We start from the raw sequence: 27,656 nt of genomic DNA on the forward strand, positions 1-27,656 counted from the left end.
CTTTCTTCCTGGCCCTTGGTAGCCTGTGTTCGAGTTTCTAACTGTGAATTTGCTTATTCTCATTACTTCCTAGCAGCAAGTTCATAAAATATTTGTCCTTTCGTGTCTGGCTTATTTTCTCAAAATGATGTCTTCAAGGTTAATCTCTGTTGTCACATGTTACCAGACCTTCATTGCTTTTTATGGCTGGGTGATATACCATTGTATGTGTATGCCATGTTTGCTTATCATTGGTTGATAGACACCTGGTTTATTTCCATCTTTTGGTAATTGTGAATAATAATGCTGTCAACATCGGTATGCAAATATATATTCAGTTCTTTTGGGTATATACCTAAAAGGTGGATGGGTGGTTTATATGATAATTCGATACTTACCTTTCTGAAGAACTGTCATTTTTCCACAGTTTAAAAGTACCTGCCTAGTGTCCATGATTAGAATTTAGGAACATGGAAATCAGTCTCTTGTTTCCTTCTCTGTCCTATTTTCTATTAATTTCACTCAGAGAATGGCCTATTTTATTGCTTTCTTATTCTCTCTTGCCTTATAGCTTCATAAGAAAAAAAGTAAAGTAAGTGTGCTTTTTGTTTTAAATTTATTTTTTAATACTTTTATTACATGGTACTCATAGTTACTTATTAGAAAATTTATTATTGGCGTGATAGTGGGTGGGTTTTCTTGACTTGTATTATTTAACATCAGGGACTAAGATGTTGTTTTTCTTCCTCATGTATTAGGAGACTTCGTGTGATCAAAGTGAAGGTTCTTGTTCTTCTGAAGAAGAAGAATGGAGAAGTGATAGGAAAACTGAAAGTGACAGTGAAAGTTCAAGGTATGTTTTTAGTTGCTTTGACCTTTTAAGCATTTTATTCATTGCCTTGGATGGAAATATACCTGGATAACATTCAAGAGGCAAGAGTGTACAGCTGTTGGACAAATTAACCTTATTTCTGTTTTTAACTTTTTTTTCCTTTTCATTCTTTTTTTAAGTTTTTCTCTGCACTATTTCAATTCTTATCATCCTTTTTGATGGTTTCTAATGCTTTCGTTTTTTCCTTTGCCTGGGCCATCAGTTCTTATTTCTTTGTATGTTTTGTAATATTGAAATCTGGACGATTTGCTATTTTAGTGTATTATTGTTGGAATGTAGACGCTGAGGTGCCTGTTCCTTAAGCTAGTATGGACCTAGTGTTATGACAGACTTTTTCCTTGAATATTAGGAGCTAACCAAAAGCACAGGAGAAAAAGAAAATACTTTTCCAGCCTTTGCAGGTTGACTTGTACCAGCGCTCTCCTTCAGGGTTTGTCCATGTAATGAGTTTGTAGAATAGCTCCAGACCAAAGCTAAGCAGCGTCCCTTGTCCTTTCTTCTCATGCCTCTTGTCTTTCTACAGGTCTCCCTGGTGCTTTCTTCTTATGCTTCTTGTCTTTTGCATGCCTGTGGAACTCCCCCTCTTAGACAGATACTAATGTCCACTCTTCTCTAGGAAAGTTTCTTTATGGTCCTGGGCAAGGTACTCTATGCCATAGACCCAGCATTCCCTTGTTGATGCACTACTTTCCCACAGTGTTCTGTATGAGAGCTGAGTTAGTTGCCTTCTACATGCAGGAAAAGTTTTGGGGCAGCTAGTCCCTCAGGCAATTGCCAGACATGCATGCTACCTGTTTGTACAGGAAGGTTTCTCTCCTTCCTCTAGAACTGGGACCAGGGGTCCACACTGGCTGAATGGTCTGGTGCTGCACTGTATCAGTAAAGGATTGGGGAAGGATCAACTAGGGTCCCAGGAGGACCTATCTCTTTAGTGGTCTTTTTCTTGATTCCATTCCCTCCTGTTACTGCAATCCTTTAACTTTTTTTTTTTCCTGGAGCTCTTAAAAAGCTGTTTCCATGTATTCTTTTTATTTTGTTTTGTTTTAATGTTTTTATTGAGACATATTCATGCACCATACAGTTCATCCACAGTTTACAATCAGTGGCTCACGGTATTATCACGTAATTGTGTATTTATCACTGTGGTAATTTTTGGAGCATTTGCATCACTCCAGAAGAAGAAATAAAAAGACAAAAGAAAAACCCCATGCATCTCATCCCCTTACTCCTCCCTTTCATTGACCGCTAGTATTGCAATCTACTCAATTTCTTTTACTCCTTGTACCCCCCATTATTTATTTATTTTTTTGTCCTTATTTTTTTTACTCATCTGTCCATACCCTGGAAAAAGAGAGTGTTTCCACCTAGTTTTGTTCTTTGTTCAAAGCTTCTGTAGGGGAATGGAGCCTTGAAGTGTCTCACTCTGCCATCTTGATCGGTGTGTGTCTTAAGGAAAGCCAGTAGTGCATTTTTTATATATTTAAAAGAAGATGAAAATTGGCATAAGATCTTTTTCTATAGAAAATACTCTAGGGATTTTAGCTGAGTACAGGTTAGTCTTTAAAACATCTAAAAGGTATAGTATTCAAAGTATGTTTGCTAATACCATAGTATATTTATTATTAGTTGTGTTGTATTTTGGTAGCGATCACTTTCTCTGCAGATACTCAGACCAGAAATCTGAGTATCATTCTCACTTCTTCCTCTTACTATATAGCCTGTGCATCACTAAATCTAGAGAGTGCTCCTTCCTAAAAATCTTTCACAATAACTTATTTCTGCATATCCTTTGCTGGTCTCTTAGATCAGACTACCATCCGGTACTCTCCACTTTCATTCTTGTCGTCTTTTCCTCCATTATGATTATGAGCTGGAGTGAATTTTAGAACATGTCTGTTCATTGACTTTTTTAGTTCAAGTTTTCTTGAATTTTATTATGTGAAACATGTTAAAATTTTAATGGCTATTTTATAATAAATACTTTCTGAAAGTGTGTGTGTGTGTGCTCATAACGTGTGCTTTAGAGACCGAGAGGTGTGCGGTGGAACCTGGGCCACGTGTGGGCCTTTACAGTCCTTTATCTGCCTTTTCTGGGATTAATGAAGCTAGTAACCAGGTAGGGAATAATCTGTATACCTATATAGTTGCTTGACTCAGCTTTTACTTCAGGGTAAGGCTGTGGATAGTCCATTTCTTTGATTTTTTTATCTATCATATCAGGGAGTGTCTCCCTCTGTTGGAAAGAAGTTCTGTTCCCTTACAGCTTTCTGTTTGGTGTGGCTATTCCTCCCTTAGGCTTCTCAGTGGATTCACTGATGATTTAGGATTCTGGTTTCTAGTCTAAATGGCAGTCTCTTTCAAATTAGGGACTACTCTTAGGGTTCTGTATGATCTTTATGGTTTCCAACTCTTCATTTTCTGAAAGGGGAATTGGTAGTTGGTTCCAGTATTGTCTTCCATTAGGTCTCATCTATGTTATAATTGAAAATAGAATTCCTCAGGTGTGCAACTTTTCCTACTTTACAATGTGAGTGAAGAATTTCTTTCTCTCTGTTTTTTAATGATTATTTTAGTTTATTCGGCTCCTTAACAAATATCATGAAATGGATCTGGTTAAACAATGGGAATTTATTCACACATGGTTTTGAGGCTGGGAAAATGTCCAAATCAAGGCCTCATCAGGTCGATGTTTTCTCCTGGAAGACTGACATTCTGGGGCTGGCCACCTGTGATCCTTGGTTCCTCTGTGACATGGCAAGGCACATGGTTGCCTCCTCTGATCTCTTCCTTCTTTTCTGGGTTCCATTTCAGCGTTTTGCTTCCTTTGGCTTTCTCTCTGTCTCTGAATTCATTCTGCGTATAAAGGACTTCAGTCATAGTATTAAGAAAAGACCCATCCTAATTGGGCTGGGCCATACATCTTAACTGAAGTCACCTCATCAGAATGTCCTACTCACAATTGGTTTACTCCCACAGAAATGAATTAAATTTAAGAAGATGTTTTTTTGGGGAACTTTCAGCTCCAAACCACCACAGTGATTTTTGATCATTTCAGTGCCCTTTGATAGTGTGAGCAGAATGTTTTTTTAAGTTTAATCTTCTTGGGGTCTTGCTTGCCTTCCCTCTTGCTCTCTTTCCTCCCTCTTCTTAAGATTGTATGATTACTTTAAGTTCTTACATTTGGTTCTATATAATTTTTTTTTTCTAGTGGCTCTTCATCTAGATACTCTGATTGGATAGCTGATGCTGGCATCAATTTGCAGCCTCCTTTACGAACATCATCTCGTCGGCGAATTACCCGATTTTGCAGTAGTTCAGAGGATGAAATGTCTACTGAGAATTTATCTCCTCCAAAAAGAAGACGAAAGAGAAAGAAAGAAAGTAAGCCTAAGAAAGAGGTAAGGAGAATTGATCTTTAAATTTAGATCTATCTTCACTTTTATCAAGATATTGCTTTCTTTGTGTAAATAAAAATTTTGGATAACTGGAGGTTTTATTTCTTTATTAACAGTGTTATGTTGGCAGGAATCAAATGTAAAACACAAGCTTATTTTGGGAAAAGCTGTTTTATTATTAAGACTTCTGTTAAGAAGTCTCTCTTAGTAGTGGACTTGGCAGTCGTATCTTTTAAAATCTGAAATGTAAAAAATGCTCTGTTTTGATCATAAGTCTTGCTTTTTCCTGTTGATTTCAACACCAAAAATATGCCTCAAGGAATTTTAAGGTGCTTTCTGTTTTGTCTGTTATTGCCAGGTTTACTATATTCATTTTATATATCCTGTCTTCATACATTTTTGCCAATGGTGATATTATGCTCATTCTTTTATTACATGTGTAATGTATGTGCTCATCTCATGTGTAGACAGGTATCCTAATTTAAGGATACTGAGTCTGTATTAGTTACTTATTGCTCTGTAACATATCACCATAAACATATCTGCTTAAAGCAACAAACATTTCTTTTCTCAGATTTTGGCAGGCCAAGGATTTGATTTCAGAGTTGCTTATCTGTGTAAATTTTGGCTCAGGATCTCTCATCATGATGTTGGCTGGGTTACACTCATCCAAAGTCTTTTCAGGGCCGAATGATCTGTTTCTAAGTTCACTAATGTGGCTGTTGGTTGGTGTCCTTTGTTTCTTCCCACATGGGCATCTCCATAGGATTGCTTGAGTATCCTCATGATATGGTAGCAGATTTTTCCCAGAGAAAGTAACTCAAGAGAGTGAGAAAAGAATAAGCCCTACTTATAATATGATTTAGCCTCAGAAATCACACATTGTAACTTCCCTTTCAGTCTTTGTTAGAAGCAAATCACTAAATCTAGACCATACCGAAGAGAGGGAGAATTAAACTCCGTCACTCAAAGACGAGAGAAAAACCATGAAATTTCTGGACATGTTTTAAACTCACTAGTCAAATCAGATCAAGGGGGAAGATTCTATGTGATAATTAGTTTGTGGTCAGATTCTGAGTGGAGTGTTGGCAGAACAGGCTGTGGGTTGAAGAGGATTTAGGTTGGAAGTTGGCCCCCTACCATTGGCTATAAAGTGTATGAAGAATCTCTTACAAATTGACATGCTGCTAGGAAAGTGTTAGGGCGATTTTCAGTGCTTTTGCAGGTGATACATTTCTGTTATGTTAAATAACCAAGTATCTATACTGTTTATAAACTAATTATCAGGTAGATATGCTGAGAAAGCTATTCTGAGTGTTGACATTTCTTTTGTTTTTCAATCAAACAGTGAATGTTACCATTTTTTGTCTACTAAACTTTGCTCTTTTCCTCTTGGCAGAGTTTGCGGAGAATGACTCCAACAGAGCTTGCAGATATGGAACATTTATATGAATTTCATCCTCCAGTTTGGATAACTGACACCACACTTCGAAAGTCTCCTTTTGTTCCTCAAATGGGTGATGAGGTGAGAGTAATGTAATTTAAAAACATGAATATGGAATATAAAACAAAATTTGTACTTGCTGTTTTGCTTTTTATTTTTAAATGTATGCTTCCCTTTTATAGGTAATTTATTTTAGACAGGGTCATGAAGCTTATATTGAGGCAGTCAGAAGAAATAACATTTATGAACTGAACCCTAACAAAGAGCCATGGAGAAAAATGGATCTCAGGGTAAGTCATTAAACATCTAGCACACATAAGTGAATATTTTACAGATCCATTAAAAAATTTATTGGGTACATATTTCATGACTATCTTTCCATCAATTTCTTACTGATAAATATTTCTCTTAACTGCTAAGCCATAAAGTCTATTGGGAATGGTCTGTTTTTGCTGCTGGGCAGGTTTTGACATATTGTGATTGACATGTAAAATCTTATAAAGCACACCAACTCAGAGATGGAAGGCTGCTTAGCTGTATGTCAGTAATCTCAAAAATGTTTGTATTCAAGCCAGATTTTTAAGAGAAGAAATTCAAGGTTCCAAAGGGAGAAGCACAAATTGGAATAATGGTTTAACCTCATGCTTAAATAAGAAAATAACCATATCTCTGTTTATCCATTTTGTGAAGTTTTGAATATCGTATTTTAGGAACTGATAAAGGTTTAGTTTGTTAACAGTTATTTGCTGGTGAGGTGTATGAAATGGTCCAGGCTTTCTTGGGGGTATCTTGACAACAGAAATTGAATCCTAAAAATATTTAGATCTTTTAATTAGTGATTTTACTGGTGATAACTTAGGAAACAATCAAAACTGCATGTAAATTTATGAAGAAGGTTATTTCATCTCACTGTTATTAAAAACAAAAGAATGGAAAAAAATCCAAATATTCCACAGTAAGGAATGAATAAAAACATGATTCATTCACATAATGAACTACTGTGTGGAGCTGCCACATTATTGATGCTTTAAAATATTTGTTGAATGAATGATGGGTCAGTTTTCACAATATATTGCTAAGAACGAAAAATGTACACAAAATGCTTTTTTGTGATTATCATACTAATTTTTTAAAGACATTATAAAATCTTTAGAATAAATAAATTAAAATGTTAGTGAAAGTTATTTGGAGATTTTTACAAGATTAACCAGTGATTTTTACAAGAATATTGTTCTTTCATTTTATACATTTTCAATTACTATACTTTTAATTACTATTAGAAAATGAAAACAAATTCTAATTATTTGAACAGAGAGATGTATGCTTAACAGTCATTCAACTTAATGACTACTTCTTTGAATTTTCTTCATATGCATTCAAAGATTTATTTGTAAGATTTGTTTTTACTTATTGTCTGCCTTCCTAAGTAGTACTTAGCACTTTGGTACATTGTAATCATCGCTTTTTGTGGTATAGATAAATAGCTTAAATAACTAGTACAAAGGAAGCATATTAGGGGGAAACTTAATTATGGCATATCCATTTGGTAGCTATTCCATCAACACTGGATCTTTTTCCTGTTCAGTGTCCTGTCCCTACTGCCTAGAAGGTCATGGCACATAATAGATCAGAACAAATTTTAATTTTATGTATTAGGCAGGAATTTCAAATCAAGATTTTGAAAAATTTTTATGAATAGGGAAAGAACTTACAGATTTTTATTTCATAACAAAACTCTGTAATTCTCCAATTTTATAAAAAATATGCAAAACAAGTTGTCAACCATAAAAATATCAAAATGTTAATTGAATGTGGTTTTCTTTATGTATTGAGGCAATCAGTGGTTTGTGTTTTCCTTCTTCTACTCTTGTGGTATGAATATATTATTAGAGACAGTATTAAATGTCTATCTTCAAAAAGGTTCAGGGATGCAAAAATGACTAATATTAATGGGGGGTTAAACTTGACTGGTGCTTTCGAAGCCTAAATTGTGGGTTGGCTTAATTCTGTAATATGTGGAGGATTATAATTTTGAAGGATTGTTTTATTTCATATGTTATAGGATCAAGAATTGGTTAAAATAGTTGGAATACGGTATGAGGTTGGGCCCCCTACACTCTGTTGCCTCAAACTAGCGTTTATAGATCCAGCAACTGGAAAAGTCATGGATAAATCTTTCTCTATTAGGTATGTGCTTTTTTTAAAATGGGATTATTTAAATTTAGAGTTTTCATCTTGGTGATTAGTCTGCCCCCCTTTTTTTTCAGCCTCTGATAAGTAGGAGAGCACTATGGACAGAATAGGATGTGGATTATGAATTGAGGTTCTGATAAACAGGAATCCACTAGGGGTGCAATTGCAATGATTAGGTATTAACATGTGGCTTTTTCATTTTTCATGCGACTTTCAACATGTGGAGAATTCTGAATTATGGGGGAAATAATTTCTGTCTTTGTTTTTGAGAAAATGTTAAAATAAATAATTTGCTGGATGTGTGCTATCCAACATGGTTGCTACTAGCCGCATGTAGCCATTGAGTTCTGGAAATATGCCTGATTCAAATTGAGATGTAGTGTATACACATTGGAAATTGAATTCTTATTAGGAACAAAAAGTGTAAAGTAGATCATTAATTGTTTTATATCAATTTACATATTATAAAGCTAATGTTTTGGATCTATCGGGTGAAGTAAAGTACATTATTAAAATGAATTCTACTGGTTTCTTTTTACTTTTTTCAATGTGGCTACTAGAAAATGAAAAATTACATGTGTGCATTTCACTGTGTTTCTTTTGTTCATTGTTGCCCTAGAGTATAACTGCTATGTGTGGAAATTTAGTTAACTTTTGCTTCTGTTTAGATACCATGATATGCCAGATGTTATTGACTTTCTTGTATTGCGTCAGTTTTATGATGAAGCAAGACAGAGGAATTGGCAGTCGTGTAAGTTTTCCTTATTTACTTATATGCCCTTAAAAATTAGTCTCATTTTATTGGTCTAACTATTTTAGTTATGGTATATATAAATTCTGGACGGAACTATTATATGACTGATAAGTAACTTTGGCTTAGTACTTGGGACTTACTCCTTCTATAGTAGGCTTTTATAGCTAAGCAGTGTTTCTTTTTTGTGTCATTTTGGGAAAGAATTTTTTTTACCCATTGACTATAGGCTAAACTAGACCTTTTGTTGCCTTTCAGACTGTCCATACTGCATTATATATAATTATCTTTAAAGTGACACTAGTATAATTTTTAAAATTATTGTAGGATCTAAAATGATTACAAGGCTAAAATATCACTGCAGATTTCAGATGGAAAGGGACCAAGTATACCAAAGAGTATTTTACTTTTGATATCTACCTATCAGGCTAGATTTAAATGGGGTTAACTTGAGGAAAACTTATTCCTGTATAAAATAAAAACACTTACACATATGCTTTATAACCATCTCCTGTATGGGTCTACAGACCTCCATGGAGGTGCTGAGTTACTTGAATGTGATTTTTATGATGATCATTTAAGGAAAGCTTACTTGGTTTGCTTTGTGTAGGTCATGCATCTCCTCACAATGTAATTGATGACTGTAATTAGGCAAGATAATACAAGTTAGCAATTGAAGTACCTGTAGCACAGGTGCACATAAATTACTGTTCAGTATATAGTTTTATCTGTAGAGCCCATGTGTAAGTGTGTGACTTTAAGTCAGCAAGGATAGCTCATTCTGATTTCATCAGTTTTTAGTTTCCTATTAGAAATATTAAGTTTGACCCATGCTGTTGTGTGTAGTACATCTTAAATGAAATTAAGACCTCATCAGTAAAACTTCCTATTTTTTCTTGCTTTTTCTACAATTATTATTAGTAGGTAAACTTTAGATAAATGCCTTAATCATCCCCATTTAAAATGAAAGATTCTTATATATTATGGTAAATTATTAATGGTAAAGCCTGTGCAAGTAATCAGGATTATTTGGGGATCAGAAATATAGGAGATTTTTTTGTGAAGAAAAACATTTAGCCTAAAAAGAAGAAATGGGATAGCTATAGTATGTGAGAGTTAACTTGGCTGTGGACGGCCCATTTACTGTTTTTTTTTTTTCTTTAATTGGAGAAGTTGTATGTTTACAGAAAATACAGAATTCCCAATATCATGCTTCTTACACAGTTTTCCTTATTAACACTTTGCATTAGTGTTTTACGACTGATAGTATAATACATTGTTAACCATAGTTCACAGCTTACATTAGACTTCACTTGTGTTGTATTGTCCTATGACTTAAAAAAAATTTTATCATTCTTTTTTTTAATTTTTACGTTTTTATTTTAGTAACATAGGTACAACCTAAAGTTTCCCCTTTCATTGATAATCAGTGTGCATCTTCCTCATTTCTGCTTCCTTTTTCTTCAAGTACTGTCAGTAGGTAAATTTTAGATAAATGTGGTGTTAATTAACATTCACAGTGTTGTGCTACCGTTACACCACCATCCGTTATCAAAATTTTTCTGTCATCGCAAACAGAAACTCTTGGACTGATTAAACATTAACTTCCCATTTCCTTTCCCCACATTGGTCCCTGGTAACCTGTATTCTAGCTTCTAATGATCAGTTTACTTCTTGTAATTATTTCATATCAGATCGTATAATATGTGTTCTTTTGTATCTGGCTTATTTCACTCAATGTAATGTCTTCATGCTTCTTCCATCTTGTCCCATATATCAGAACTTCATTCCTTTTTAGGGCTGTATGCACTTTATTAGCTCACATTTTGTTAATCCTTTCATTTGTTGATAGACACTTGGATTGCTTCCATCTTTTGAAAATTGTGAATAATGCTATGAAACTCAGTATGAAAATGTGTTTGAATCCCTGCTTTCAGTTCTTTTGAGTATAAACATAAATATAAACATAAACGTGGGATTGTTGGTTCCTATGGTAATTTTATACTTAACTTCCTGAGAAACTGCTAAATTGTTTTTCCAAGCGGCTGCACCATTTTGCATGCATACTAACAATGCAGAAGTGTTTCTGTGTCTCTACATCCTCTACCTACACTTGTTATTTTCTGTTGTTTTTTTAATAATAATAGCCATTCTTGGGTGGTTTTTTTTGCATTTTCCTAATGGCTTAAGATGTTTCTCATTTATGTGCTTATTGTCCATTGGTATAAATTCTTTGGAGAAATGTTGATTCGTGTCTTTTTCCCTTTTTTAATTGGGTTGTCTTTTTCTTGTTGAGTTTTAGAATTTCTTTATATGCTCTTTACATTAATCCTTATCAGATAGGGGGATTCCAAATATTTACTCTCACTCTCTAGGTTGTCTTTTTATTTCAAGATGAAATCCTTCAATGCATGAAGTTTTAAATGTTGTTGAAGTCTCATTTATCTCTTTTACCTTTGTTTATGCTGTTGGTATAGAGTCAACGAAACCATTAATTTGTGCAGGGGCAGGCTCCAGGAATCGAACCCAGGTGTCTGGCATGACAGGCGAGAACTCTGCCTGCTTAGCCACAATGGCCCGCCAATCTATCTCTCTCTCCCTCTCTCTTAATTTACCTTACCTTATCTTGTCTTGTCTTGTCTTATCTATCTATCTACCTAATCTAATCTAATCTAATCTAATCTAATCTAATCTAATCTAATCTAATCTATCTAATCTATTTTTTTTTTGCCTTTGTAGGCACCAGGACTCGAATCCGGGTCTCTGGCTTGGCAGGTGAGAACTCTGCCAGCTGAGCCCCCATGGCCCGCCCACCATGCTGTTTTCATTATTGTGGTTTTGTAATAAGTTTTAACTGTGAGTCCTCCACCTTTTTCTCCTTTTTCAAAATGGCATTAGCTGTCATGGCCCTGTACTCTTCCATTTACATTTTTTTCCCTGACATGAATTAAATAAATTAAAAGTGAATAGAATAAAAAAATTAATAAATTTCTAGTTGAAGTTAACGAATCTGTCAGAATCTATTAAAAATGGAACAGTTATTTTATGATTATGAGACATGTCTAATATATAAGGATACACATGCATAGCATGCTGTGTTAATAACAGTAAAAGAAACTTTAAATTAAGCAATATAAGTAAACATAAAGAGGGTCACCTTTTTTCTTAATAGAAGCATTAGCTTTTTAAAAAATCTTTTTTTGACATATATTCACATACCATATAAAATATCTAACATGTGCAATCACTGTCTTCTGGTATATTCACAAAGATGTGCATTGGTCATTGCAGTCAATTCTAAGATATTTTCACTACTCCAAAAAGAAAATTTCCATGCCTCTCAGCAGTCACCTTCCAGTTCTTCTGTCCAAAGTTAACACTGCACAACCACTAATCTACTTCTGTCAGAGCAAACACCCCCCATCTATAAGTTTATATACATATATTGCACTTTATGTAAACTAAGTCAAACAGTATGTATTTTTCTTTCATTTGCATATAAAGTAACTACTGTTAATGCAGGACTTTTCCCTGCCATTTTTTAAGTTTGCTTTTTTAATTTGATTTTGTAGTGTGAAAAAAAAAAACATAAAAAATGCATTTCAAAGCACACTACAACAATTGTTTATAGAACAGATTTCAGAGTTTGGTATGGGTTACAGTTCCACAATTTTAGGTTTTTCCTTCTAACTGCTCCATACACTGGAGACTAACAGAAATATCAATATAATGATACAGCAGTCATACTCATTTATTAAATCCTATCTTCTCTGTTATAATTCCACCTTCTTTGATCTTTCTCCCAGTCTTTAGAGGTATTTGGGCTACGCCCCCTCTAACTTTTTCACATTGGAAAGGGCTGTTGATAATATGGGAGAGGGGATGGAACAAATTGATATCCTGGAGAGGCTGGCCCCACCGGGTTTCAGCACTTACATGGCCAGGATCCCATCTGGAAATTATAGGTTTCTAGTAAGTGATCATAGTTCATGGAAACTTTTAGAATTTAGATAGAGCCTGAGGTATTCTTTAGGGTTAACAGGAATGATTTTCGTTGGGGTTTGGCAAACCATGATAAATAGCAATATCTAGCTGAAGCTTGTGTAATAATAGCCTCCAGAATAGCTTCTTGACTGTATTTGAACTCTCTCAGCTACTGCTACTTTGTTACTGTTCTTTTCCCCTGTTGGTCAGGATGGCATTGTCGCTCCCACTGTTCCAGGTAAGGCTCATCCCTGGGAGTCATATCCCACATTGCCAGGGACTCTTTCACCCCTGGATATCATGTCCCATGTAATGGGGAGAGTAATGATTTAATTGCAGAGTTGTGCTTAGAGAGAGAGAGAGGCCACATCTGAACAATAAAAGAGGTCCTCCAGAAGTAACTCCAGAAGTAACTCTTAGCTTAGCTATAGGTAGGCTGAGCTTCTCTGTTACATAAATAAACTTCACAAGAGCAAACCTCAGGATCAGGAGCTTGGCCTATTGACTTGGGAGTCCCTAATGTTTGAGACAGTATCAGGGGTTTTCCTGGTGTTAAAGTTTAATAATTCCATATTTGTTCTTCAGTCCCTCAGGGGACTTTGCTAATACTTTTTAATTATCTGCTCAACATATTCTGGGATGTATCCAGGCATTACATTAAGCTATACAAAATTACAAGCCCTCATTCCCATTCTGGGCTCCATGTGTTTGGGTTGTTTAAATGATCTATCCCAACCAGTTTTTTCCTGCCATTTTACATTTTGGTCTTCATAATTCTTACACCTGTTTTGCTCCTCAAGTTTTCCATTAATCTGTACTTTCATGCTTGATATTTTGTGGTATCCCACTTTGGGTCTTTCACAATACCTTCTTTTTTTTCACTGTCAGTGTATATATATGTATATATATATTTTTGTTTTGTTTTTTTTTGGTATGGGCAGATACCAGGAATCGAATCTGGGTCTCCGGTACGGCAGGTGAGAATTCTGCCACTGAGCCTCTGTTGCACTGCCCTATATATATATTTTTAATTTTAAACTTTAAAATTTTGATATTCAAAACTTACATGATAATTAGAACAATAATACAACCCCCTAACAAAGAAGTCCAATAAGAATTTCAACAAAGAATTCCAGTTCTTCCCCAAGATACCCATATCTACCAATTTTGACATTTTTCTGTATTTGTCATATCATTCTTAGGTTTATTTCCATCCATGAATTTATCTATCCTATCTGACCGTTTGTTTGTGTCTTATCTGTTTTATCAAGTCATCTGAATACTTTTATGCTGGTTGAGATACAGTATGCTCCTTTAACATTTAATAATGCCATGTACTTTTCCTAACTAAGAACAAGTATATTCACTTTTGTATACACCGTAACAATAATCAAGTTTTAAAACTTTAACATTGATCTAATGCTTACAGTCTATATTCCAGTTTTTTCATCTGAGTAATGTCCTTTTGAACCCTCTCCCTTATTAAATCGTGCCCAGAATCATGTATTTCATTTGTTTGTTTCTTTATATACATGAACACACACAAAATATAAACATTCCAATATCAACTGCTCCCATGCATACCATTCTCTGGGATTAATCACATTCACTGTGTTTCTGTACAGTTATTCCTTTTGATTACTAAAACTTTCTATTTACTAAACAGAAAACCCAGACCGATTTTGTATTAACTCATCATTCCTGCCCTTTGTCTCTGGTAATGTGTATTCTAATTTCTGTCTCTATGTGCATATATTCTCTCATATATTCTTTGTAATTACCATGGGGCTTAAATTCACCATCCTAAATTTGTAATTTGTTTGTTTTTATACCAACTTCAATATCAGGCATAAAGTTTGCCTCTACTGTTCATCCGGTCTTTTGGTAGTTCTTGTCTTAAATTTTTTATTTATACATTATGATTCTAGAACCACTGATTGATCATTACATTGTATTTTGACTTTTATATCCTGTAGGACCCAAAAGTGGGCATAAAGATAAAAATACAATAGTATGGTTTTTATATTTACCCCTGTGATTATCTTTATTTCTTTATATGGTTTTAGTCAGTTTTCTAGTATCCTTTACAACTTAAGCCTTATCTTTATTTCTTTATATGGCTTTAGTCAATTTTCTAGTATCCTTTACTTAAGCCTGCAGAACTCTGTTCCTTAGTATCTCCTGGAAGGCTGTTCTAATGTTGACAAAGTCTCTTAGCCTTTATTTATCTGGGAATGTCTTTTAGTATTTGCTCGAGAGTTACTCTGTTCCCTCTGAGACCTGGGCCATGGAGCCACAGCAAAAGTGTGGGCCAACTCTGTACTGAGCTGGTGTGGAGTGGGGGAATGGTCACCTGGGGCTCTGTGAGATTCTTCTGCTTTTAAGTAGCTTTTTCTTGATTTAACACTTACCTTGTTACTAAAAGCCTTTTTCTGTCTTCTGGAGGCTTGAGAAATATGTTTTGCCAGTTATTGCTGGTTGTCCAGAAACTATATATTTTTCAGATATTTTCTTTTGTGGTTACCGTGGGGCTTCAATTTAACATCCTAAATCTGTAACAATCATGTTACAAGATATAATACCAACTTAAATGATATACATGTACGCTATTTATATAACAGTCCATCTAGTACTTCGCATTTCTTGTACTTGTTATAAATTATGTCTTTACTCTTATTTCAGAATGATAGATTTACCATTACATCTATTTTGCATTTTTTAATTTATACATTTAATCACCATCATTGTACACTCTAGGCATTCCTAAATTATATCATCTCGGTCTTTATCTTCTATCTTTCCTTCTGGTTTCATACATGCCCTCAACCCTTCTCCTTCTCTCATACTCACATTTAGTGTATTTACATTAATGTGCTATAATCAGGTAGTATTGTGCTATATATTTCTGAAATTTTCAGTCAGTTCTGTTGTACAATCTGTGGAAGGAAGTTTGGCAGTTCCTCAGGAAGCTAAGTATAGAACTGTCATATGATCCAGCAATACCATTGCTAAGTATCTGTTTGGAGGACCTGCAGGCAAGAATGCAAATGAACATTTGTACACCAATGTTTAAACAATTAAACCTCATTCAGCCTCACTTGCCCAGTCTCTACCTTGTTTCTCTCTCTCTTGATAACCTGTGTTCTTAACTTCAATTCTCCAAGTTCACTCATTAATGTTAGTTCATATTAGTGAGACAATAGAGTATCTGTCTTTTTGTTTCTGTCTAGTTTCATTCAGCATAATGTCCTTAAGGTCTGTCTACTTTGTTACATGCTTCATGATTTTATGACGTGCTTTATGATTTTCTAACAGCTGCGTAATATTACATTATATGTATATACCACAGCTTGTTTAGCCACTCATCCTTTGATGAACATTTGGGCTGTTTCCATCTCCTGGCAATTGTAAATAATGGTGCTATAAACATTGGTGTGCAAATGTCCGTTTGCATCCTTGCCTGCATGTCCTCCAAATAGATACTTAGCAGTGGTATTGCTGGATCATATGACAGTTCTATACTTAGCTTCCTGAGGAACCGCCAAACTTCCTTCCACAGTGGTTGTAACATTTTACATTCCCACCAAAAGTGGGTAAGTGTGCCTCTTTCTGTACATCCTGTTACTTGTCGTTTTCTGTTTTTTTTTATAATGGCCATTCTTGTGGGTAGCAGATGATATCTCATTGTGGTTTTGATTTGTATTTCTCTAATAGCCAGTGAAGTTGAACATCTTTTCATATGGTTTTTAGCCATTTATATTTCCTTGTCTGAGAACGGTGTTCATGTTTTTTGCCCATCTGTCTCTCTCTCTTTTTTTTTTTTTTTAACTTTTTTAGATTTTATAATGTAGCAAATATACAAAGAAAGCAAAGAAAGAAAAAAGCCTTAGTTTTCAAAGGACTCTGAACGAGTAGTTACAGGACAGATCCCAGAGTTTGTCATGGACTACCATGAGATCCTCTCATATTTTTCCTTCTAGCTGCTCCAGAATATAGGAGGCTAGACGACTTAAATATTTTTTTTACCATCATAGTTGACTTTTTTCCTTCTTTTTTTTGTGAAAAATAACATATATACCAAAAAGCTATAAATTTCAAAACACAGCACCACAGTTGTAGAACATACTTTAGAGTTTGACATGGGTTACAATTTCATAATTTTTGATTTTTACTTCTAGCTGCTCTAAGACATTGGAGACTGAACGAGATATTAATTTAATGATTCAGCATTCCTATCCATTTGTTAAATCCTATCTTCTCTGTATAACTCCACCATCACCTTTGGGTGGAGTCTCAGCCAGTCCAGCTTGTCCAGACTGGTGTACACTGTGTGTCCTGTTGCAGATGTGTCCCCAGCAGTCGTCCTGTACTATTTCTGGCTATTTACTAGCTGCTCTAGAGGACGAACTAAATTCCACACCTCACTAAGCCACCATTTTGCCCTGCCTTTACCATTACTTTTTATGCATTCTCATTTTTGAGCCTGTAAAAAAGAAAAAATTGAGTTACATACCAAAAAATGCAGTTCAGTAGTCTTGGCATTTATAATTACCCATATGGATATTTTTACTGGTGATTTTTATTTCTTTATTTCACTTTGATGTGCTCATGTCTAGTGTCCTTCCTTTCTAATCCCGTTTGCATTGCTTTTGTTGGGTAGGTTAGTGGTGACCAATTCCCTCACGTTTTTTAAAAATCTAGGAATATCTGGGTGGGCCACGGTGGCTCAGCAGGCAAGAATGCTTGCCTGCCATGCCAGAGGACCCGGGTTTGATTCCCGGTGCCTGCCCAGGTAAAAACAAACAAATAAAAAAAAATCTAGGAATATCTTAATCTCACCCTCTTTCTTTTTTTTTTCACCCTCGTTTTTGAAGGACAGTCTGGCTGGACATAAAATTCTTAGTTGACCTTTTGTTTTTTAGAGCACTTTTAAATATTTCATCCCATTGCCTTTTTGCCTCCCTGATTTCTCATGGGAAATTGACACTTAATCTTATCGGGATTCCCTTTTACATAACATATGCATTATCCCTTGCAGTTTCAGAACTCTTGTGCTTTTGGCATTTGGCAGTTTGACCATGTGTTTGGGAATGGTTCTCTTTGCATTTATCCTGTTTGGAGTTCTTTGGGATTCTTGGATTTGTATACTTCATGTCTTGTATCAGAATTGTCACCTGTGTTTATCAGTATTTGTTTGCATATTCCTTCTGCCCCTTTCTTCTCCTTCAGGGACTTCTGTAATGCTTGATGGTGTGCTAGAGGTCTGTTAGGCTCTGTTTGCTTTTTTTCATTCTTTTTTCTTTCTCCTCCTCAGCCTTGTCTTGTTTTGTTGACTTATCTTCCTCAGTCATTTGTCTTGTTTTTGAGTTTACTGATTCTCTCTTCTTCTGGATTCAAACTGTTGTTGAAAACCTCCAGGGAGTTTTTCATTTTAGTTATTGTTGTTTTCAATTCCAGAAGACTTTTAGAGTGTTTTGTTTCCCTTTTAGAATTTCTGTATCTTTATCAAACCTTATATTGTTCATTCTTCGTTTTCCTGATCTTTTTCCTGATGTTCTTTCTTCCTGCTTCTATCTTCTTTATCCTATTAGGAATCTTTTTTTTTAAATGTCTTTTATTGTGAAATATAACATGTACACAATATATTTCCAAGTATATTTTAACAAGTAGTTAGAACAGATTTCAGGCTTTGATATGAATTACAGTTCCACAATTTCAGGTTTTTCCTTCTAGCTGCTCCAAGACACTGGTGACTAAGAAATATCAATATAATGATTCAGCATGCTCATTTGTTAAATAAGGATCATTTTTACAGTCCTTGTTTCTTAGGTCTAAAGTCTGATCTTCTTTATTGATGCTTTCTGGATTTTTAGCTTGTTCTTTTATATGGGCCATCATTTCCTATTTCTTCATTTATTTTGTAATCTTTTTCTGCATACTGTACATTTTGAGGTTTTAACATGCTAACTCACAGATTATTCCCTGATGTCTCTGTTCCTTAAATTTGTCCAGCCAGTGGTATGACAGATATTTCCTTGAGAGCCTGGAGCTAAGAAAAACAAACAAACCAACACAGTAAACATCTTTTACAGTCTTTGCATATTGGCTCTTTGTTGCCTGGTGCTGGCCTTCATAGTTTAGCTTCCTATTATGAAGATCAGCCCAAGGCAAAAGAGAAGTGCAAGGTCCTCTCAGTGTTTTCTGAGCCTGAATCTTTTCATGAGCTTGTGCTTGCTTGTGCTTGCTTGTGCCCTTAGGAATTCCCCTATTATCGGAATTATAATGTCCCCTCTATGCTTTGTGGAATAGACTTTCTCCTTTTGGGGTTCTTAATTGTATTTCTTAAAACAGCTCATCCTTTGCACAAGTCCTCTTTGACTTCTTTCTTACAGTACTTTAGCTGTACACAAGCTGCTTCTGCCTGCAGGGCAAGTTCTGAGACTTGTTTGCTGTTCTAGTCTTCATCATGCTTCCTGATAGGGTGGCACTAACATACAGGCACCCCAGTATGCACATAGGGCTTTAGTCTGCTCCTTGGCGACAGGGACAGGGACCCACAATGGTAGCATAGTCCATAATGTACTGGAGTTGGGAGGGGAGGGTAGGAACAGTAGGTGTTCTTGGATCTTCTTCCACTTTAAAATTTGTCTTTTCTTGATTTGTCACTTCCTCAGTTAATGTAACTCTAACTGCATTCTGGAGTTTTGAGAAAGATGGTCCTGTCAAATATTTGCTAGTTACTCAAAAGTACTTAAAGAGTTGCTTTAATTGGGATTCAGAAACATGCTCGAGGTCCAGTTGACTTAGATGGCAGTGTAGAGTGCTCTAGGGGTCCATTTCCTGAAAGCATATGTTAAATGAGATCATTCACATTAGCAAACTGGAAAAGTTTAGTATTAGCTCAAATTACTAGTATATGCCTTTCGTATTTTCTTTAGTAATGTTTCTGTCTAAAAATTGAAGTTTTGTTTTGCAATGTCTATATTATAGTTCTCTGTATAATGAAATACTGTCAAAAGTAAAATTTTATTTATTGCAGAATGATTGGTAGAGAGGGTAGTAAGGGCTTTACTCTTTTTTCTTTCGAAGTGAATTGTGAGGGAAAATGTAAATAAAAGTGACTTTATACAAACTTGAAAATACATTTTGAATCTCAAAACGTGTAATTCCAGTAGTTGTGATAATGTTGTTTTTTCCCCAGACTTTTACAGAATTTGCTATAAGCTTATTTTCTCTTTTTAGACAAACTATTTGCTGGGTATTTTATTATTTAAGTATTCTGCATATTGGGTGGCAATATGTAGCTTTATTTTTGAGTGATAGTGTTTCTGTGAAACTTTCCTTGAGGTAAAAACTGTTAATCTACCAAAATGCTGGATATTTTTTATAAAATGGGTGGGAGAGAATGAAGAGATATAGTTATTAAGCAGGCTATAGGAGGCTGTGCTTCATTTGTAATAGTTGTAAAATAAAGATACAAATGTGGTTTATTTCTCTAGTAGAAGTGTTTTGATTTACTTGGGAACAATATATAGAAATCAAAATAACATAAATCTACTAAAGCCAGTTAAATTTTTTCTTTCTACATATTTTGTTGTTTGTCTAGGAGCTCTCCTAAAATCTGCTTATCTGCCTTTACATTGTGCCCAGGTAGTGGATATATGGTGTTTACTTAATTATTTTAAATAATGAACATGTAGGCCTTTTCTGGGTACATTTACAACCTGGTTTTTATTATACATGATCTTAAGAGTTAGGAAACTGTTATATGTGAAGATATTTGCATAGTAATAAATTCAGAAAATCATAGATGAAAGTCTAATCATAGTCACTTTTATAATTTTGTTTTATTCTTTAGGAAGTGTTATCTATTTAATAAATAATTTTTGTATTGATGTTATATATTGGAATATACTTAGTATGCAAGTATATATTGAAAATATTATTCAAGTATGTATTGATAGTATACATTGTAAAAGATGTACAAATTTTTGTTAACTTTGTTCTTTGCTTCATGTTGTAAAATGTAATAGAACTTAGCCTTGATGGGTTTTTGGACATGCTAAATAAGGAAACTTTGTCATGAATGGTTTTTATTCTGTTATGTTAGGCTGTATGGCTATATACTTTGAGTAAGTTGCTAAGTGTAGCATTGTATCTTGTATTAGTTCTGTTTTAACATTGAGGATTGCTAGGAGTGGGGAAAGATGGCTCATTTTAATATAAAAATATACTTGTTTTATCTATATCATGTATTTTATAAATCGAAAATTGTAAACGGTGTTAGCAGGTAGATTTCTTAGCATTGATTATTTCTCTTTATAGGTGACAGATTCCGCTCTATAATTGATGATGCCTGGTGGTTTGGAACAGTGTTAAGTCAAGAGCCATATCAACCACAGTATCCTGATAGTCATTTCCAGTGTTACATTGTTCGGTTTGTATACAGATTTAAAATAGCCCTCCTCAAATATTTGTTTGATATGGCAGATTTTTGGGTGAATAAAGAAGATAGATAGATGCTCCAGGTTAAAAATAACATGATTTAGTCGGCCATCAAATCATGTCCTGTTGCTCTGACCTCTGAAATGTCTCTTGAATACACCCTTGTTGCTCCCCATCCACTGATCCTTCTGAAGTCTGCTTGCATCCCAGGGGCTAATTTTACAGCTTCCTAATTTTTCCTCCTAGTGTTGTCAGAAGCATATTATATCATTTCTTTTGCCCTAAAACTCTTTGATGCCTTTCCATTGGTTGTGGAATTAAGTCCACCTTCTGCTGCATGACCTTCAGAAGTGATGTATTTGAATTTACTTTTTACTTAACCCCCCTGGGTGTTGGACACACAGGGTTTCTGACTTTGTCCTTGAACCTACCATTGATGTTTATACTTATGTCTTATAATGTTTCTTTCTTGAAAAAAGGCCCTTACAATAAATAATTAAAATATCATTGCTCTAATGAGGTTAACTTTCACATTTTCTAACCTATTCTTTACTCTTATAGCAATTACTTAGCTATTAGCCACAACTTTTCTTTATGAGAGGCCAACCAGACTCTTTTTCTTGTGAATTTAACAGGTGGGACAATACTGAAATTGAAAAACTTAGCCCATGGGACATGGAACCAATTCCTGATAATGGTATGTAAAATTAATTGTTAAATAAATGAAAATATTTTATCACTGTTGTTTTCAATTTCATATTTTAATAAAGCACATGGAACTCAATTGTTGACATCTTCCATAATCATCACAGTTTAGTTATCAAAATCAGGTAATTATCATTGATCCAGTACTATAATCTGTACACCGTCTTCAGATTTTATCAGTTGTCCCACTGATGTCCTTTCACATATTGGATGTAATTGCCAAGAAGATCCTGCAGCCTTCTTTTGTCTTTCATCACCTTGATAACTTTTGAAGAGAGTACTGGCCAATTATGTTGTAAGAATTCCCCACATTGTGGGTTTATCTGATATTTCCTCATGATTACATTTGCATTTTGTAATTTGGACACAGAAGTGATGTTGTATCCTTTTCAGTGCATTGTAACAGGGGCACGTGATGTCTCTTGGAATCGTTACTGATGATGTGAACTTTACTCACTTGATTTAGGTGGTGTCTGCCCAGGCTACTGTAAAGTAACTATTTTTTCCTTTGTAATTCGTTTTTTGTAGGAACAGTATATTTACACCTATGTGTGTGTGTGTACTTTTTTTTAAAGAAAAGATGTAGATTTACAGAATGATCATGCTGAAAACATAGTGTTGACATATTCCCACTCCCATTTTTAACATTTTGCATTAGTGTGGTACCTTTGTAACAGTTGATGAGAGAGTATTATTATGTACTCCATAGTTTTCATTTGGGTTCACTGAGTTCTCCAGTGAAAATTTTCCTTAAATTTTTGTTCCCACAAACATATATACCATATAAAATTATATCAAAAGATAAGTGATTGACTGGTATTAATTACTTCCATAATTAATTTGCATTACGGTCACCACTTATACATTAACAAAACTTTTCTGTCACCCCAAATGGAAACTCTGCACCAGTTAAGAATTTCCTCCCATTCCCTATCCCCACCCTGGCTCCAGGTAAGCTGTATTCTAATTATTTCACATCTATATTTTGTATATACCCTGTTTCTCATCCTACTTCCAACCACTAAATCTAGAATCTATTAATGATCTTGCCTGAAGTAATTATTGTGGGGTTTGTCAAATGGTGATTTTCTCTTTCCATTGTTTCTTCTGCATTTATTAGTTGGAATGCTACTGTAAGGAAGAGATCTCTTTCTTTTTCCTTCCCTCTCCCTTCCTTCCTTCTTTTTAATATGTATCAAAGTCTTCTAAAAATAATAATTTTAGTAGTAACTAGTCATTTTGTCACACAAATTGTCATAGAATTGGCCATTCGTGTTGGCTAATTTGTCCTTTTATAATGTGTTTAAATTATTTTTTAACTTCTGGCAATATGAGGTTTTCAAGGCCATCATGTACTTTTCCTGCCCCAGCCAAAGTTTGTGGTATAGGAGAATGGTATTTAGAAACGGAAGATCTGGGTATTAGATATGCTTTTCTATTATTAATTTTGTAAAACAGTTTTATATAATTCAGTAACCATACATTTCATTTATTCAAAGTCTGCAATTCAAAAACCGAATTGTACAGTTATCACTATAATCAATTTTGGAACATTTTCATCACTTTAAAAATGAATGTCTTTAACTCCCTCCAATCTCTGCATCCCCCCAGCCTTAGGTATCCACTATTTTACCTTCTCCATATGTATACATTTCCAATTCTGGATATTTCATATAAATTGAGTCACAGAACATATAGACTTTTAGGTCTGGCTTCTTTCATTTAACAATATGTTTTCAAGGGGTTATCCATGTTGTAGTGTGCAATTTTTATTGACTAATAATATTTCATTGTATGGATACACCCCATTTTATTTATCCACTCATCTGTTAATGGATACATTTTGGTTTGTTTCCACTTTCTGGCTATTATGAATGATGTTTCTGTGAACATTTGCATATAAGTTTTTGTGTTTTCATTTCTTTTGGGTACATTCATGGAAATGGCATTGCTAGATCATATGTTAACTCTGTGTTTAACATTTTGAGGAACTGCCTGACTGTTATCCAAAGTAGCTAGCTATACCATATTGCATTCTACCAGTAGTGCACAAGAGTCCTAATTACTCCACATCTTTGCCAGCACTTTATTTTTATTTTTTATTATAGCTATTCTAGTAAATGTAAAATGGCCTCTCATTTAGGTGTTGATTTGCATTTCTCTGATGGCTGATGATTTAAGCATGTGTTCATGTGCTTGTTTCCCTTTTGTATATCTTCTATGGTGAAATGTCTATTTATATCTTTGCTTGTTTTCCATACTTTCTGATATCTTTATTTCTTCTCTCCAATCTATGGTCTCTTTGTCTATGGGACTTTTTCCCTTGCTTGTTTATTGTTTTGTTTGTTTCATTTTGGATAGTTTCTGTTGTTTTGATATCAAATTTATTATTTTCTTCTGCAATCACTGATCTGCTGTTATTCCCATCAGGTTTAGATTTTGTCTCATACAGTGTAATCTTAATTTCTGGAGTTTGGATTTGGGACTTTGAAAAAATATGTTCCCTGTATTTTTTTGTTCCCACAAACATATATACCATATAAAATTATATCAAAAGATAAGTGATTGACTGGTATTAATTACTTCCATAATTAATTTGCATTACGTTCACCACTTATACATTACCAAAACTTTTCTGTCACCCCAAATGGAAATTCTGCACCAGTTAAGAATTTCCTCCCATTCCCTATCCATAATCTACTGAGGGAAGATTCTATCTTTAAAAATAATGTGTGTAATATAGTTACTATAAGTGTTCTTATGTTTAAGTTACTTATAATATCTTTGCCAGTTCTAGTTGGTTTTATTTGATTTTTTTTTCCAATTCTTTGATATTAGACATTGTGAATTTTGCCTTTTTGAGTGATAGATATTTTTATATTCTTGTAAGTATAGGATACAGGTAAGGTACGTGGAACCTCTTTTATCCTTTTTGGTCTTGTTTTTATGATTTGTTAAATGGGATTGGAGCTGATTATCCTCTATTACTGAGGGAAGATTCTTCCATGTATTCTAGGTACAGCTTCATGATTCATGAGGTTTTCCATTCTGTCTTGAGCATCCTTTTGAGCATCAGGCCTCATTACTTGTAATCTTTTCATTTGGTTCTTTTTCTGCCTTCCAGTAATTTTTTTTTCCACAGGCATGTGCTCATTCGTACTCAGTTGAATTCTTGGACTTTTGCAGTTATCTGGAGTTCTCTCTTTCCACCTCTCTCCTGTCCAGTGCCCTGTTCTGTGAACTCTAGTTGCCTTGTTTTCCCTGAATCAGTTCTGTCTTCTCACTGCAGGGAGTTGCCCTGGTTCCCCTCAGAAGGCAGTTAGCTGCTGAAGTGGCAGGACTCACATTTGCTTTCCATCCCGCTGAGACACTTTTTTAGGTCACCGGTGTCTAGTGCTTTGGAAACCATTCTTATATGTATTTTATCTGTTTTTTGATTATTTCTTTTTGGTTGATAATTTCAGTATCTATAATTGCATCTTGGTTGGAAACCAAAAAAAAATCTAGTAAACTGTTGAGTCTTAACTGTATGCTAGGCACAGTTGTAAATGCTCTACGTGTACCTAAATCACCTCTGTGAGGTAGATTTTTTGTGTGTGTGTGTGTGTGCATCCTTATTTGTTTGTTTTCTTATAGCAGTTTTATTGAGAAAAATTCATACATCATGCAATTCTTGTATAATCAATATCTTCTAGTATATTCACAGTTGTTCTTTCATTACTACTATTAATTCTAGAATGATTTGACCCACTAGAACATTCCTGTGATAGACGTCCTATGTTCATTCTCTGGCTTTCCTTCTTGTTACATACACGGCCCTAAACTTGCCCTTTCGCTCACAATTGCACCTACATGATGATTGCTGTTAATTACATTCACTAGAATGTCCTACCATCACCTCTACTGACTTCCAAACACTTACAATCAAATGTATTACAAATTCTGCCCAAATTAAGTATCAGCTTCCCATTCTCTGCTCTAATTCTATCTTCTGTTGACCTCTATTGTAGATAAACACCATGAGTTTGCTAGGTACATTTAGTTGATATTGGTAAGGTCATATAATATTTGTCCTCTTGTGTCTCATTTATTTCACTCAACATAATGTCCTCAAGGTTCATCCATGTTGTCACATACATCAAGACTTCCTTTCTACTTAACTCATGAATATTCCATTGTGCATGTTATACCACATTTTATTTATTCATTCATTGGTTCATGGACACCTTGGTTGTTTTCATCTTTCGGCAATTGAGATTAATGCCACTGTCAACATGAGTATGCAAATGTCTTTTGGGGTGTCTGCCTTCAGTTGTTCTGCATATATACCGAGTAGTAGGATTGCCAGATAATATGCAGTTCCATATTTAGTTTCCTGAGGAACCAACAAGCTGTTTTTCACAGTAGTTGTACCATTCTACATTCCCACCGACAGTTAATAAATGGTCCTCTTTCTCCACATTCTCTCCAACATGTGTAGCTTTCTGTTCTTTTAATAGTGGCCATTCTGTTAGGTGTGAAATGATATGTCATTGTAGTCTGGATTTGAATTTCCTAAATAGTGATGTTGAACATCTTTTCATATGCTTTTTAACCATTTGTATATCCTCTGGAAAAATGTTTATTCAGGTCTTTTGCCCATTTTTTAATTGGATTTTTTAATCTTTTTATTGTTGAATTGTATATCCTGAATACTAAACTCTTACTGGATATGTCGTTTCCAAATATTTTCTCCCATTGAGTAACATGTTTTTTACCGTTTTGAGTAAGTCCCATGTATCTGTTTTTTTCTGTTGTTGTTTGTGCTCTTACCACAAGATCTTGAAGATATTTCTGTACGTTTTCTTCTGGGAATTATTTTTTTCATCGCATTGTTGTATATTCATCATCATGATCATTTCTTAGAACAATTGCATCTATTCAGAAAAAGAAATAAAAAGAAAACAGAAAAAAATTCATGTATACCATACCCCTTACCCCTCCCTTTCATTGATTGCTAGCATTTCAGTCTTCTAAATTTATTTTAACATTTGTTCCCCCTATTATATATTTATTTTTAATCCGTATGTTTTAATCGTGTTGATAAGGTACATAAAAGGAGCATCAGATAGGTTTTCACGATCACAAAGTCACATTGCAAAAGCTGTATTGTTATAAAATCATCTTCAAAAAACATGGCTACTGGAGCACAGCTCTACCTTTTCAGGCAATTCCCTCCAGCCTCTCCGTTACATCTTGAATAACAAGATGATATCTACTTAATGCATAAGAATAACCTCCAGGATCACCTCTCAACTGTGTTTGGAATCTTTCAGCCATTGACACTTTATTTTGTCTCATTTCGCTCTTCCCCCTTCTGATTGAGAAGGTTTTCTCAATCTCTTGATGCTGCTCATTCTAGGATTTCTGTCCTATGTTGCCAGGAAGGTCTGCACCCCTGGGAGTGATGTCCCATGTAGAGAGAGGGGAAGGCAGTGAGTTTGCTTGTTGTGTTGGCTGAGAGAGAGAGGCCGGATCTGAGCAACCGAAGAGGTTCTCTTGGGGGTGACTCTTAGGCCTAATTTTAAGTAGGCTTAGCCTATCCTGTGCGGGCTTAAGTTTCATATGAACAAACCCCAAGATTGGAGTTTTTGGCCTATTGCTTGGTTGTCTCCACTGCATGTGAGAATATCAAGAATTCTCCACTTGGGGAAGTTGAATTTTCCCCCTTTCTCACCATTCCCCCAAGGGGACTTTGCAAATACTTTTTTATTCACTGTTCAAATCACTGTGGGATTTATCAGAGCATCACTCTGGACAAACCTACAAAATCTCATGCCCTACTCAAGGTTCCATGTTCTATGGTGTTCGATTAAAGTGTCCACATAA

General features: G+C 34.8%; 1 protein-coding gene across 5 annotated transcripts in view; it reads left to right on the top strand.

The window, feature by feature from the left end:
* BRWD1 (bromodomain and WD repeat domain containing 1) overlaps window positions 1-27,656 on the top strand; it is a 241,510-nt gene that overhangs the window by 113,160 nt on the left and 100,694 nt on the right. For 3 of the 5 annotated variants that reach the window (XM_077119067.1, XM_077119062.1, XM_077119065.1), the window contains exons 22-30: window positions 738-832; window positions 4,080-4,269; window positions 5,666-5,791; window positions 5,893-6,000; window positions 7,773-7,897; window positions 8,572-8,654; window positions 11,394-11,429; window positions 20,964-21,075; window positions 21,719-21,780. In XM_077119067.1, coding sequence (XP_076975182.1) covers window positions 738-832; window positions 4,080-4,269; window positions 5,666-5,791; window positions 5,893-6,000; window positions 7,773-7,897; window positions 8,572-8,654; window positions 11,394-11,429; window positions 20,964-21,075; window positions 21,719-21,780 — 937 coding nt within the window. The remainder of the gene's footprint in view (window positions 1-737; window positions 833-4,079; window positions 4,270-5,665; window positions 5,792-5,892; window positions 6,001-7,772; window positions 7,898-8,571; window positions 8,655-11,393; window positions 11,430-20,963; window positions 21,076-21,718; window positions 21,781-27,656) is intronic. The other 2 variants (XM_077119066.1, XM_077119063.1) reach the window with 1 other exon arrangement.

The sequence above is a fragment of the Tamandua tetradactyla genome, chromosome 10 (assembly GCF_023851605.1).
Source record: "Tamandua tetradactyla isolate mTamTet1 chromosome 10, mTamTet1.pri, whole genome shotgun sequence".
Taxonomy (NCBI): Eukaryota; Metazoa; Chordata; class Mammalia; order Pilosa; family Myrmecophagidae; genus Tamandua; species Tamandua tetradactyla.